The sequence below is a fragment of the Aethalodelphis obliquidens genome, unplaced genomic scaffold, assembly GCF_003676395.1.
Source record: "Aethalodelphis obliquidens isolate GAN/ISIS:26980383/991018 unplaced genomic scaffold, ASM367639v1 scaffold17, whole genome shotgun sequence".
Lineage (NCBI taxonomy): Eukaryota > Metazoa > Chordata > Mammalia > Artiodactyla > Delphinidae > Aethalodelphis > Aethalodelphis obliquidens.
The window spans coordinates 17,944,574-17,959,732 of NW_020837961.1; the positions used below are offsets into that span (position 1 = coordinate 17,944,574).

General features: G+C 38.7%; 1 protein-coding gene across 1 annotated transcript in view; it reads right to left on the reverse strand.

Annotated features, from left to right (window-relative positions):
• Positions 1 to 273: 273 nt before the first annotated feature.
• The window catches only part of PPP3CA (protein phosphatase 3 catalytic subunit alpha), a 299,648-nt gene continuing 284,762 nt past the window's right edge, over positions 274 to 15,159 (reverse strand). Inside the window, exons 12-13 of the mRNA XM_027117002.1 lie at positions 9,142 to 9,239; positions 274 to 2,882 (exon numbers count right to left, since the gene is read on the reverse strand). Coding sequence (XP_026972803.1) covers positions 2,686 to 2,882; positions 9,142 to 9,239 — 295 coding nt within the window. The 3' untranslated portion in view covers positions 274 to 2,685. The remainder of the gene's footprint in view (positions 2,883 to 9,141; positions 9,240 to 15,159) is intronic.

A 15,159-nucleotide genomic window follows, 5' to 3' on the forward strand; every position in this document is an offset into this window, starting at 1 on the left:
TGTGTGTGTGTGTGTGTGTGTGTGTGTGTGTGTGTGTGTGTGTGTGTAGCCAAAGAGTCACTGGAATAAGCAACTGAAGAATCCAACAGTTTCTCCAAAAGTGAAAGAGATAGATTTAATAACTGATGATCGGGCAGTGTTATTGCTTTTAGAGAAATAACTTCAGTTGTGCATTGATTTCCCTGATAGACTGAATTATAATGCAAACATATACACTATTGCTTTCCTAACTACTTAGCAGAAAGACCAAGCAATACTCACATCAACTGCTTATTTTAATGTCAAATGTTTATTTCTATGCCATAGTTGCCTCAGCACAATTTGTAAAAGAAAGGAGTCCAAAAAAAGGATTTTTTTTTTGGTCAGGATATTTTCTCTGCAGTTATAAGAAGGAAAATAAACACCTTGGTACCAGAATTACCATTTCTTTCATATCATTCTGATAAATATTGCATCTAAATATTTTCCTTGGGTGTCATATCCATGGTGGTGGGGGGGGGGATGTTTGAGTTCATCAAAATAAATTTGGGATCGTTTTTGTCAGAGAATATATCTAGAAAGTCTTTGTTTTGGTACACTAGATCACTACTTGCCATATTCTTATTATTTAATAGAACAGCATACTTTATTACATAAAAACAAAGTGCACTGAAAATGAACAATGTTAGAAACAAACTAAAATTTGGTGTATCTTAAATCTTCAGGTGATCAGATATTAGCTAAAGCGACGGGATACAAATTTCATATCGATACAAATGCAACTCTCTTGGGATGAAAATGCATTTACTTGCTTAGTTCTTTTCGATTGAGCAGACAGGGCATCCAGTACAACTGAAACAATGGATAACATTTTTTTTTTTTTTTTCAATAAAAAGGAATGCTCTGGTTTCTGAACGGGCTCCCACCTCTGAGGGAGCCAGAAGATGGCATTTGCTCCTTCAATATATTTCTCCTGTGTGATTTGAGACACAAATCTACCAAGATTCTTACAGCGGAAGTAGGCACCACACCTGAGAGCCCAAGGCCCTTCGAGCAGCCACTTCAAGTCAATCTGTGATGCATTGGGGTGGACCCAGCACCTAGAAGACAGCATGGTAATTGTGCATGTAAGTCCCCCAGCAGACTCAGGGAAAGGAGGAGATTTCTTTAAGTTCATGCACATTTTATTGAGTAGTAATATAAAATGCTTTTTTCTTTTTCATTGTTACAAGTGCATGCTTTGATTGCCAACATTTCAGAAGTCAAATTACAAAGGCAAGGCTTTAGGCTGTAGTGAATTACTTGGGCACTTATACAATTGTTAAAAAATATGAATGGACTTTTGTTGTTGTTGTTGTTTTCAGAATGAACCAGTTGTAACCCGTAACTGATATACAAAGGGAAAAAGTGAAAAAAGTACATATTTTGTGGCACATGACAGAACCTAACAAAATAACTCAACTGTTATGACATTAACAGTTACCATGCATTTAGAGTTTCACATGTAACTATGAACTTATTTAAATTTCACAAGGTTTGCTAAACATGCTAACCATCTATATGTGCACTGACAAGCTTATGTTAAAAACTTTTAAGAATACTCTCCCCTTTAGATTTTTTCAAAGCTTTTTTTTTGATTACAAAATTTCAAAGGCATGAAGCATTTTAGAGAATATAAAGTACGCCAGTATACATACATTTCCAGTATATGTCAGACCACTAAGCGCATTACAGTCCCATACAGGCCGATACAGCCATTTTTTTCCTTAAAAAACATGCATAGGCAGATTTTTTTTTTTACAGAATATAGATGCTTTATCACTGTACTTAATATGGTGTCTTGTTTACTATACTTAAAAATGCACCACTCATAAATATTTAATTCAGCAAGCCACAACCAAGACTTGATTTATCAACAAAAACCCCTAAATATAAACAGCAAAAAAAAAAAAAAGAGATAGATGTAATTATTCCAGTTTTTTAAAACTTAAAGAAAAGGTATTCATTGCCAAAGTAATAAGATAAGTGTTATATGGAAACAAGGGCATTCAAGCACACTAAAGAAACCTGAGGTAAGCATAATCTGTACAAAATTAAACTGTCCTTTTTGGCATTTTAACAAATTTGCAACATTCTTTTTTTTTTTCTTTTTCTGCTTTTTTTTTTTTTTTTAAGACTGCCTAATTCATTTTATAGCCATTGTCTGACAAGAGTAGCAAAACATTATCAATAAATAGTCCTTATTTAGTTTGTACATCATTTTGTTAAAAATGTTTGATGTCATCCATTTTTAGTGCTGCAACTGTAAACGTACAATAGAGTAAGAAATTAGACAAAGTTTTCGTGTCCAGTAACATAATAAAAGACCTCTCATTAACCTATCTAGAAGTCCCCGATGCAGTAGGAAAACATGTTCATTCCCCTAACATTGCAGTATATACTAGCATTAGCTTTCTTTTTAAATTGTTTTTCCTATAAGCATTTTTAAAAGGCATACCCAAAAGAGGTGTTTAATCATAACCCTCACCAAAATATAGTTTATTATCTCTCTCCCTCTTTTCTAATGATAGTGTAAACTGAATCCAACTCCTGGCCCCAGAGCAAGTAAGCTACCATCAGAGGCAAGAACATCCAACTGCTGATATGCAGCAATCCCATCACGCCCTGCAGCTCCCAAAAAAAAAAAAAAAAGTGAACAGGAAGTGGTCACTGGATATTGCTGCTATTACTGCCATTGCTGTCCGTGCCGTTAGTCTCTGAGGCGAGAGTCTTGTTGATGGAGTTAAGGTTGGTGTCAGAGGGCATGGCATCTCTGCGAGGTGGCATCCTCTCGTTAATTCGATCTAAGCCCTTGGCCTCCTCGAAGCTAGTGATCTTATGTTGTGGTGAAAATCCTTTGATAGCTAAACAGAAAATCATTAAAAAAAAGAAAAACTGTGTTAGTCAGAGGAAAACAAAGGGCACAGCTGTTGTAGCAGGTGATGTTAGAGATTTCGCAGTGAGAGAGGGAATCCTTTAGTAGAGAACAAAGTGACGGGACCTGAACACAGCACAACAGACTCCTTACCATACCTGAAGATAACCGAGATGTTTGGTAACAGCCAATGTCTCTTGCCAACCAAAATGTCCTCTTCCAAGTTAGTAAGATGTAAACGTTTCTCTTGTCTTCATGGAAGTTTAGATCCACGAAGTGGTATGTAAAGAGAAAGGCTGCTACCAGGGATCGGTCTCTAGGCCCAGCAGAGACTGGCCACATCGTTGGCACAATTACTGTATCAAATGCCCTAACCTAGAAAGAATGGAAATGGCCCTAATTTTACTATTCCATTGTGCTAGTAATGGCAAATTCAGGAGAATCACTGAAGCAGCTAGACCTAAAAGTCTAGTGAAGAGTTTAGAGCAGAAGCTAAAAGAAGCTATAAAAGGCATGAACTTGGGGCGTTTCCATGCCATCTCAGGATCCCAGGAAGACTTGCTTGGCAAACAACTCAACAGTGGCATGAAAAAAAATGAAATTATAAACTCCTGCTTCTCCACTCAACTTTGGAAACGTGGAGTGGGGACAAGGTAAAAGAAACTCATAAAAATCAAGATCAGATCACTAAGTAGAAAAACTCTGTCTGCCCTTCAGCAGCGAACAGGTCAAACTGATGTTCATCTGGTCCATTACTGCCTAAATCAAAGAAAAACTCTTTCTTAGTAGATCAACGTAGACGTAAGTGCTGGTTCAAGAATAACAAGGGGAAAATGCTTCTTTCAACTTTTAGCAAAAATGGATGGGAATGGTTTTGGCCTTATTCAGTGCAACCATAGAATTCACAAAGGGGGAGCATTGATACTTGGTTTTTTTCAGTAACCCTAGTGTGCTCCAGAGATAGAGAAGGCATTTGTGCAAGAAACTTAATGATTTCTTCAGTAGGTGCACCAACCAGTGAGCTGAAAATAAAGTACATAGATGGGGAACCAATGACATCAGTTTGCTTTACTCCCTGTGAAAATGCAAGCCAGACACTGACGGGCCAATCACCAATGCTGAATTGGGTCGCATCTCCATGGCTGATGAAGGACAATTTCATTGTACCTTTATCCTTCCTACCCTATTTGAGAAAAAAAGGAAAGCAGTTTCAAGCTGAAACTTTGCTAGCCACTCCCACACAAATGTACAGTGCCTTTCATTAGTATGGACGAGATTCTTAAAAGATAGACACACTTGCTTCCAAACTCATTAAACGATGAGAAACAGTTTGTTCCCCCTCTGCATTTTAAAGGTTAGCGTCATGGTGATTAGTCAACTATGAGAGGAAGAAGATGGGGAAATGGGAAAAGACCAAGGCCCAAAGCAAAGCGTCTTAATTCTTCTCTCATTCAGTCATAAATCGCAAAATAATAGAGCTGTCTGATGAGCACCCACCCTGAAAATGAACTCAATGATTTTGAGGGACAAAAGTAGTACTCTATTGTTTTGCTAAACTGCTGTGAATATCATTCCATCATAGTTAATACATATAAAAAGTTGGTCATCATAATTGATGAAGCGATTTTACGAATTGAAATGGTAAAAGTGGAATCTCTCTTTTAGGTTGTTTAAGGTTTTAAAATAAAGCCAATAGGGTGAGAGCATAGAAATTCAAAATCTAGCGAGAGCAATGGCTATGTCCGGAATGGGGCTCCATTTCTAATCATTTCTGTCTACCCTGGTCTGGAAGAATGTGTGCTCTGCTGTAGTTGCTGGTCAGACGATGGGTATTAGCAATTTACATTGGTAGTATACTTAACACAACACAAGAGTCACAGAAACCACAGAAAACAGCCAAACTATCAACAAGAATGCACACTGCAGATTAGAATTTGCCAAGAGGAATAGAGAATTCCCACATAAATAGCAGTTTATTCACTGCTATTTAGGAAGCAGTTGTATTTTCTCTTACAGTGCTATCATTTCCCCTACCGTATCCAAATCACGTACAAATTAAAGAAACTAAAGTGGCACATTTTACATCATATCAAAGCATCAGAAAACACAATTTTGGGAACAATAAAACATTATCTTGCAAGAACAAAATACAACTGAAAAATTTTGTTTTAAAGGGGAACTTCAAATTATTATTCTTTTTAAAATTTCCAGAGGGCGTGGTATGTATCAGATTAAAAACTATTTGGATAGGTAGTCCTCTCCTAACTCTACGTTTCAAAAGCACTTGATTCAAAAGGAATTGCGAGAGGGTCCACTCTATTGTCCTCGAGCAGTGCTGGGACACAGTCGGTGGTGAATATGTCTCGTTTCTCCTGAAGCACCCGGCACAGTGCCTGGTGCCAAGAAGGCACTCGGTGGCTATTAACCAGTTGAGTGATGACTCAATATTCCCTATGCTCGTTACCGGCCACTTCTACAGCCACTAGATATTTTTGAACTCTTTAGAATATTTTGCTGATGCTAACCGTCCTACAAATACCAGTACGTTAAAATTTCTAAGACTAGCAGAACTGTTTACCTCGTACACAGCTGTCTCTTGTTGGAATATTTTTTGGAGACAAAAATTAATGTTGAACTACAACAAAGCACTATTCCAATGAATTTTTTTTCTAGAAATTTCTGAAGACTAGACTTAATAAAGCTATTTTTATTCTCTCCTTTTCAGTGCCGACTGAAAGTGATTTGAGGGAGGGACATGGTTCAGCTCAAAGAATATTGTTCTATCCATTGTTTGTCAAAACGGCTGCCATAAACCCCACCCCACATCATTCAAGATCTCTAATCCTTTTGTTTTCCGTGATTATACTAGGATCATTGTATACAAAGTCAAACATAGCTTTAAGGGAAAAAATAACAAACAAACAAACCGGAAAAGGACATTTTCCCCTTTAAAGCAAGAACATGTTGGTTAATACTGAGCCACAACTGTTAGCCCAACACCCACACACTCTGTACAAGCTACAGCAAAAAAAAAGAAAAAAAAAAAGAAAAGAAAAGAAAAGAAAGAAAAAGAAAAGAAAAAGAAAGAAAGAAAGAAAGAAATGAATACACCCAGCAGAGCCCTTGTCTGTTGCAGGTACAACAGAAAGGGGACTGGCCAATTTACCTTCATCAGCCTCAATAGCCTCAACAGTAGCTGAAGAGAAGAAAGGGGGTGCAAAATGAATGAGAAAAATGAGCAGAGGATTTTTAACTCTAAGAACACATCAGTGACGATCAAGGGCGCTAAGAGGATTAATGTTCCTGTAAGTGCTGGTTTCTGGCACAGACAAAATAGAAATACTTCAAAGAAAGGAAAAAACACCACGAAAATGATGGGGGTTTTTTCTTGTTTTTTTTTTCATGAGCTGGCTACACGTATCTGAGTGACATGATTTGGATTTTGTTCACTAAATACAGGAGAAAATGATTAATCCTTTAAGAAAACACTCAGGAAAGGTTTCTTGGACTTAGACTGAATCTACAAGGGACTAGGTCAATCGAAAATGTGAATCTGACTCACGTGAAGTATGATAAACCCACTGCTACGACTGGTAATTTATAGTTTTAGAATGCCCCCCAAAATGGCAGAGCTTGAAGTGTTGTCATAATGTCAGTGGAATAATTCACGCTATTTAATATTAAATGGCACGATTTCCTAGTGGAATAGAAAAGCAGGGGGGATGCAAATTTAGAGTTGCGTCTGAGTTGGTAACACATGTGACCCTTTAAACACAAACATGGAGCGTGTTTCGAGAGGGAGGGAGACAGGGAAGAGAAAGAGGTTGGGGATGGGATAGCCTGGACTTCTTTTGCCAGGTAACCCAGTTTAAAATCAGTTTTCCTCATTGGAATAGCATTTTTGGAAACAAAATTCTTGAAATGTTATAATCACGTGATAATATGCCAGTAGCAGCAATAATTCTATCAGCATTTTAAAGAAAGGACCGTCTAAATACGGAAACCTCAGCATATTTCAGAGGCAAAATTTTTAAAAGCCCATTGCTTTATCAGCAATTTTTATAATAAACTTAGGGTCTATATTCTCGCTTTAAAGGTGTATGAATCTTTCTATGTTATCGAGGTTAGGAGATATTTCCCTAATGAAGTGCTAAAATGCAAAACTTCTCTGTAATTCTAAAATGTTTAATATTAAAATCCTACCCCTTGACTTTAATTTGCATATTTCTTATAATTTAACGTTTTAAAACTAGAGCAACTGCCAGATGTACACTATAATTTACTTACAGTGCATTTTAAATTCCTTATGATAAAAATGGAGAATGGTTACCACCATGGAGAAAAGCCAAATAGCAAAACTTAAGTAGTTTCCCCTTTTAGACAGATTAAAGGGCATCAGACAATGAATTCTGAAACTGTATTAACGTACATGATTTAAAATATACACTGACTTTTCAAATTCTCAGGACTCATAAGATGTCGGCTGTGTGTATGTGTTTGTGTGTGTGTGAGTTCAACACCAAATGACAAACAGATGGATTTAAAATAAAACGACAGAACAGGAAACTGAATAACCCAGGTTAAAATACAGGTGAAAATCTGGAAACAAAACAAAGAATTCTAAGAACTTAAGTTTAAAAGTAAAGCAAAATATCTGGAACCGCACCAGGACCAACATATTAGAAATATGTACTGTCCATTATTAAGTGTATTCTTCTAAAGCAACTGTGGCCCATAGTTTCTGATAATACACCTGCTGTACCTTAAAACTGTGCTTAACAGAAACTATGCAGATTTTAGTCAATTAGGTAGTTGTGCATTTTGTGCATACAAACGATCCATTTATGCTAATGTTCTTAGAGAGCATGTTTACTTTGGTGGGAAAATTGTGGGTTTTTTCCTGAAGTTACTAAGATAAATTTTAGCTACAAATTAAATGAGGAACTTACTTCAATACTGTGGTATCTTCCTACCTTCATTTAGAAATTTTTTTTCTTTTTGTGGCAACTCGAAGACATTGATGTTGGAATAAATTCATATGAAAATAAAGAAAATTTTAGTGATGCTGCTAGGAGGTGATCATTTAGCAGTACAATATCCATGAAGCTGGGCATCACTTTCTATGTAAAAGAGGTGTATCTAAATAACATTACCATAAGAATACCAGAATCTTCTAGACTGAGGGACAGGGATAGAAAAGAAAACACAAACAAAGATTCAGGGAAAGGTACAGGGAAATAAGCAGGAGGCTGAGATCTGCTTTGAAAATGTTGAGTGTATTGTTGTTTTCATTTTTTTCTGTTAGAGTCTAATCTAAAAGCAAAATTTCCATAAAGTATGCTAAAATTGGACTCTAATGATAATATTAGTTAAAATAGATAACAAAAGTAACAAAAGTAAAGAGTGCACTGACTGGGCTGACTAATATGGTAGCCACTAGCCACATGTGGCTATTCAAATCAAATTAATGAAAATTAGATAAAATAAAAAACTCAGTTTCTCAGTTGTAAGAGCTATATTTCAAGTGCTCAATGGCTATACATTGCCAGTGGCTTCTGTATAGATAGAGAAATTTCCATCATTACAAAAAGTTCTATTGTACGGCACTCATCCAGAAAACTACAGATTTTAATACAAAATCTACCTTCAAGGAAATGTTTTCATCCTTTCTTAAAAATAACATATGATGGTACTCACTCTCTTATGTTTTGAGTGGATAAGTCAGAGAAAAGGCACCTATGACTTCATTTCTATTCAAGTGGATAACAAAATCATCCTTTTTATTCTCTTCCTCCATTCTCCACTAAATCCTAGACTTAGGCATGGATAGTTATGTGTCTATGTGTTTATTTCATCAATCCAATAGATAACCTGTACATTTAATAAAAATGTAATTAAAAAGTTGTTTCTATCCACTGCTTGCCTCCAAGTGGTCAAACCTCCTGTGCGTGTAGATAAGCTGAATGAGTTGTCTTACAGCGAGGCCTGAAATCGTGGTTAATGTGCAAATGAGGACGTGGGGGTAGCGGGGGTCAAGAACACATTCCAGCAAATGAGGGAGCTACTCTGTGGGGCGCGACTGGTCAAACTGATGGGGACGCGGGAAGGGAGGGGAGTCTCAGCCCTTCTTCCAGCTGAGAAGATCGGAAGACCAAGACAGACCTTAAATGCGTGAATAAATCAGGGCTCTAACGACACAGCTGACTGAGGTGCCTGCTCAGGTGTGTCATACCAATGGGCCTGCTTACCGCTTTGCAGGGTTTGCTTCCCTCCAGAGAGCACTCCACTGGGGAGCATGCCCGTGGGCGTCAGGCCTTTCAGCGTCAGCACACTCTCACTCTCTTCTCTGCAAAGGCACAATGGGGATGACACATTAACTTTTATTTTCTTTCAAGACAAAGAAAAGACTTAGAGGAAAAGATGTATGTAAGAACTCACGTTTACTTCTACCTTGGCTCTCTTGAGTTTTTTCTTTTTTTTTTTACTTAAAACATACTGTATTTTCACACATTCATATAGAAGTAGTGGTATGCCCATGACATGACGGCTAAGATAAAGTTGGGAATTATGCAATTGTGGAAGTTCAGTCTCTTCTGACTGAACTGGAAAACAAGTCTACTTTTGTAAGCAGGCTCACAATACAAAGTGTTTGTGGGCATCCTCCACGACACCATAAATATGTTAAAAAAAAAAAAAAAAGAGCCATGGAGAGGGCTGTTGTAAGTTTTCCAGCCTAGGCTCTGCAAAAATGTGTGGGGCTGATTTGACTTGTGAGAGAAAACCAGAGAGTATAACAGATTTAAAAGATCTGATCTATGGATTAGGGAAGTAGGAGTTACATTCAGGGGACTGTTAAGGAATTCTGACATCCCACGACAAATACACAAACTAATGTTTGCAAGTCGCTGATGAAACAACCGGTCAAATTTCCAACTTTTCTTTTTCAGTCTCTTTCCCCATGGATCTGCTAATACAGCGTTGTTTTATTACTCATTATGACAACTGTTTTACAATTAGTTTTATGTACATCATTATTTGAATTACATTTATTAACCACAGCACAGCATTAATCAAATGATTAAATAACCATAAAATAGGGATAACCTCATATATTTCCATATAGTAGACAGTGTAATCCCACATAACCAGAAAAAAATACTTACAATACACATATATATCTAATGTTTATAATATGTACAACTACTTACTCCACATTTTTATGAAGATGGCTAACATGGCCCACACAGAATTCCTAAACTATCCCCAAACCCGCTGCTTCACTCTCTTTCTTCGACTTCATCTTTTAGTTAAGCTGAAAGAATCAACCTTTACTCCTTTTATCCTCTCTTACTCCACATCTACTCAATTAGCAAATCTTGAGGGCTCTACCCTCATATTATTTCCAGTATCTTACCACTTCTCACAATACTACTACCTCATCTCTTTTGAAAACAGCTGTATTGAGATATAATTAACATACCATACAATTTGCCCATTTAAAGTGTGTGATTCAATCACTGGCTTTTAGTCTCTTCAGACAGTCGTGAAACATCGGCACAATACATTTCAGCACATTCTCATCCCTCCACAAAGCAGTCTCGTGCGCTCCCATTTCTTTGAGGCTGTATTACTACTCATCTGCTTTCTGTAGATTTGCTTCTTCTGGACACTTCTCATGACTGGAATCAGGTGGCCTTCTGTGACTGACTCCTTTTCGGACCACCAGCATCTCTTACCTGGATGGTTCCAGCAGTCCCTTAACTGGTCTCTCTGCTCCATCCTTGTCACACTCCTGCCCTCTCCTCCCATATCTATTCTCAGTATAGCAGCTGGCTGAGCCTTTTAATACCTATACAGATCCTGTCACTCATCTATGCAAAACTCTCCCAATGGTTTCTCCTCTCATTAAAGGTGAAAGTCAAAATCTTTAAAAGGTTTGACCAGAGCCCTAAAAAACTAGCTCCCAACCCACAGTCTACCATCCTTATCCATCTCTTGGACTACATTTCCTACCACCACCCACTTCCCTTCGTGGTCCTCACCATGCACCCAGCACACCCCCACCTTGGGGCTCTGCACCTTTCTGTCACACTCTCCCCCCAGGTATCTGCCTGGCTCCCTCCCTCCCAGCCTCCAACTCTCTGCTGGAAAACTGCCTTCAAAGTGAGGACTTCCTTGAGGATGCTATTTAAAATATATGTACCTCACTACAAATAATGCAATTTCATTTCTTTTTATGGCTGAGTAATATTCCATTGTATATATGTGCCACATCTTCTTTATCCATTCATCTGTCAATGGACACTGGGACAAAGTGAGAGAGTGGCACGGACATATATACACTACCAAATGTAAAATAGATAGCTAGTGGGAAGCAGTCACATAGCACAGGGAGATCAGCTCAGTGCTTTGTGACCACCTAGAGGGATGGGATAGGGAGGATGGGAGGGAGATGCAAGAGGGAGGGGATATGGGGATATATGTATATGTATAGGTGATTCACTTTGTTATAAAGCAGAAATTAACACACCATTGTAAAGCAATTATACTCCAGTAAAGATGTTAAAAAAAAAAAATATATATATATATATATGCACTTTCTTATGCCCTATCTCCCCTTCCCTCTTTTATTTTTATCTAAAGCACTTATCACCCCTGAAGAGCTATACAGTTTGTTTCCTTGGTGCTTTTTTTTTTTTTTTTTTGAGCTCCTCTGCCCACTACACTCCACCCTAGCTAGAAAAGCTTCATGTGAAAGGGGTTTCTGTCTGCTTTGCTCCTGCTGCATCCACAGTACCTAGACCAGAACAGCACCTAGCACATAGTCGAGATTCATAAAACATTTACTAAATGAAGGAGTCAAAGAAAAATAGGATGGAGAATGGCAGTGTTAATCCACATTTTAGATTTCTGAATCCTTTACTGTTATTTACAGCCAATGCCTAAGCTCCGGCTAATGGCGTGTAATTAGTCCCCAATATGCTGAGAAAGATGCTCTTCAGCTCTTGGTCCCTCAGATTCCCACCTGACAGAGGAACTGCCTTCCCTGATCACTGCTTCCCCAAGATGTTCGCTTTGAAGCAGAAGTTCTGCGTGCATTCGTTTGATTGGTGGATCCTAGGCAACATGCGGCACCTTAAGTGCAAGGGCTCTTGAAAGATAGGTTTCTGGTTCCCTTATAATATGGCAAATTACCAAAATGTAAGGACTGTGCTGGACAGCTATACCTGACAAATGTGTACCACCATCCGTATCCATCCATTACACGTTAAAATGTCTCATTCCACAAATTTCTTGTATTTGCCTCTTCCCTTGCATCTCTCCACCCACAGCTAGTTCAACATCTTTTGCTTGGATTATTTCAATAGCTTCTTAAATGTGCTGACACCCATAAGTCATCTTGCTATCCAGTCTTCAGACTGTCATTACATATACATCTCCACATGGGTTAGCACATGCTCCGATTCTCCTTAGTACTGATCACTCACTGAGTGAGTCTGGACATACTGCGTATCCTCTTTCAGTTTCTGTTTCCTCACTGAGGTCAAGTCAACCTTGCAAGCTTGCCGTGTGGACTCCTCTCAAATGTGTACACCATGAAGCATACAGCACCTGGTCCTTAACAAGCGCCCCGTAAAACACTGCTCCTAGGTCCTTAGGATCTAGGAGGACTTCTCAGCTGCCAGAAATGCCTTCACCACAATTCTCCAGCTAATGGAACCTAGCCTGAACTTCACAGCACTCCACCAATGGCAACCTCTTCATGAACACTCCTTTCAGGAAATAGTAGGGCTCCTCCCCATCCTCTTCCACAGCAGAGCACCTCTTCATGTATTTAGAGCACATCTCATGGCCTTACATTAGTTTATTGTCTACATGTCTGACATTTTAGTTCAGAGTATCCACTTTGCCTAATGCGCTATATGGTACACATTTAATGCTCAATCCTACTTTTCCCTAGGGATGACCACCCTGTATTGTACAAATGCTTTTATTATAGGATAGCAATACAATATACCTTGTTTTTATTTTCTATCAATATGTGCGACCTTAATCAAGTAACTGATCATCACTGGGTTCAAATGGAACCCACTCAGCTGGGAATAACTGCATCTTACGTACCAAGATGCAGAGGGCTAGAGGGACTTTCCAATTTTAAGACCTATCTATGATTCTGTAGCATTGTTCCTGTCACTTTCACATGGTTTGAAGACTAACATAGATACAAAGAATTTTCTTTTATGTTAAGAAAGGCTTCTCCTTTTTTTTCCTAAATGTACTTTCAACTGGAAGTGATGGAGCTGTTTTTACTTATCCTCACAGAGACTGCAGATAGAAAAAGAAGTAAGCGCATTTACTGGAAATCTGAGGCATGATAAATAAGCAAGTGTTTATGCAGAGGGACCAGCTGAGTTCATGATCTTCACATAGTCCTTTGCCCCCAAAGGCAATTTTTCTAGCCACACAGCCTCCCTGCTGGCCTTCAAAACTGCTGAATTTGTGTCCATCCAAGGATCTTTGTACTTGCTCCTCCCTTTGTCTTTTTTTTTTAAAAATAAATTTATTTATTTTTGGCTGCGTTGGGTCTTCGTTGCTGCACACAGCCTTTTTCTAGTTGCGGCAAGCGGGGGCTGCTCTTCATTGCGGAGCACAGGCTCTAGGTGCGCGGGCTCAGTAGTTGTGGCGCACGGGCTCAGCCGCTCCGCGGCATGTGGGATTTTCCTGGACCAGGGCTCAAACCCGTGTCCCCTGCATTGGCAGGCGGATTCTTAACCACTGCGCCACCAGGGAAGCCCCTCCCTTTGTCTTAAACACTCTTACTCCCTACCTTTGTGAAGGTCATCCCCACACTTGCTCAAATGCTAGACTCAGAGAGTCCTTTGTTGTCCACGTACTAAAATGAATGAGTGCCTCGCCTCTCACCTGCTATCCCCCTGTACTGCTTCATGGTACATAATGGCTACTTTAAGTTTCGTTATATTTATTTTGAATGAATGAATGAGTCCTGCAAGTTCAGTAGGAATGAAAAGCATCAGAGCAAAGGCAGCCTCATTCATTAGGCCGCAGGGAGCAACTATGCTCTACTTTCAGCTTTAACATGACTTTTCAAGATTTGGCTGCTACCGCAGAGCTATTACTGACTTTGATCTGGTGTCTTTGGGAAAGGATGATCCTGCTTTTCGTCCTTCTCACGGCTCCCTGTTGTTGGTATCAAATCACTTAATTACTCTTTAGTGACTCTACCAGGAGTGGGATAGAAATAGCAAGAAGGAGAAATCAGAAGAGCCGGTACAGCTACTCCACGAAAGAGTTGAAAAAAAGAATCTGGCAAAAATTAGGATATGAAATTATACAGTGTGGAGATGGACTTTCTCCCAAGATATTCCTATTTATCCTTGTTAATAATGTGATTGTGAATTGACTGGATACTCGTCACATATAATCATACTGTATTTTTTTAAATTAATTAATTTATTTTTGGCTGTGTTGGGTCTTCGTTTCTGTGCGAGGGCTTTCTCTAGTTGTGGCAAGCGGGGGCCACTCTTCATTGCAGTGCATGGGCCTCTCACTATCGCGGCCTCTCTTGCTGTGGAGCACAGGCTCCAGACGCGCAGGCTCAGTAGTTGTGGCTCATGGGCCTAGTTGCTCCGCGGCATGTGGGATCTTTCCAGACCAGGGCTCGAACCCGTGTCCCCTACATTAGCAGGCAGATTCTCAACACTGCGCCACCAGGGAAGCCCTAATCATACTGTATTTTAAAGTAATCTTTTGAAGAGAAATATAGATACTTTGTATTATCCAAGAATAGATAACTGAATTTAAGTGAAGAAAAGTGTAGTTAATTCTCTTCAAGAAAACGTGTTTTCTAAGCCCATGCTTAATAACAAGATACGTGATCTATTTAAAAAATAACTACTATATGGGAACTGAGACACTAAATAACTTTTTTCTCTCAATGATTTATTAGAATAATATAGATTCACATGAACAAGCTTTATGGCTGTTCATTTCCTAGAAATCTAGTGGAATGCACCTGATAAATTCATCTTTACCACAGAGAGAGAATGAAAAATAGAAAGGATTATAATAGCTTTTCCATTTCATACCATGTTCAACCTATTGTGAAATAAATGTTTTAAAGTCCTGCAGCAAATAGAGGGATGGAATGTGAAAGTCCCTTTAGAGGCTTTCTCTACAGAAATAATTCAGTAGATTTCCATCTGACGAAAACAGTGAGGAGCTGACAATTCCATTTTAAAAAATAA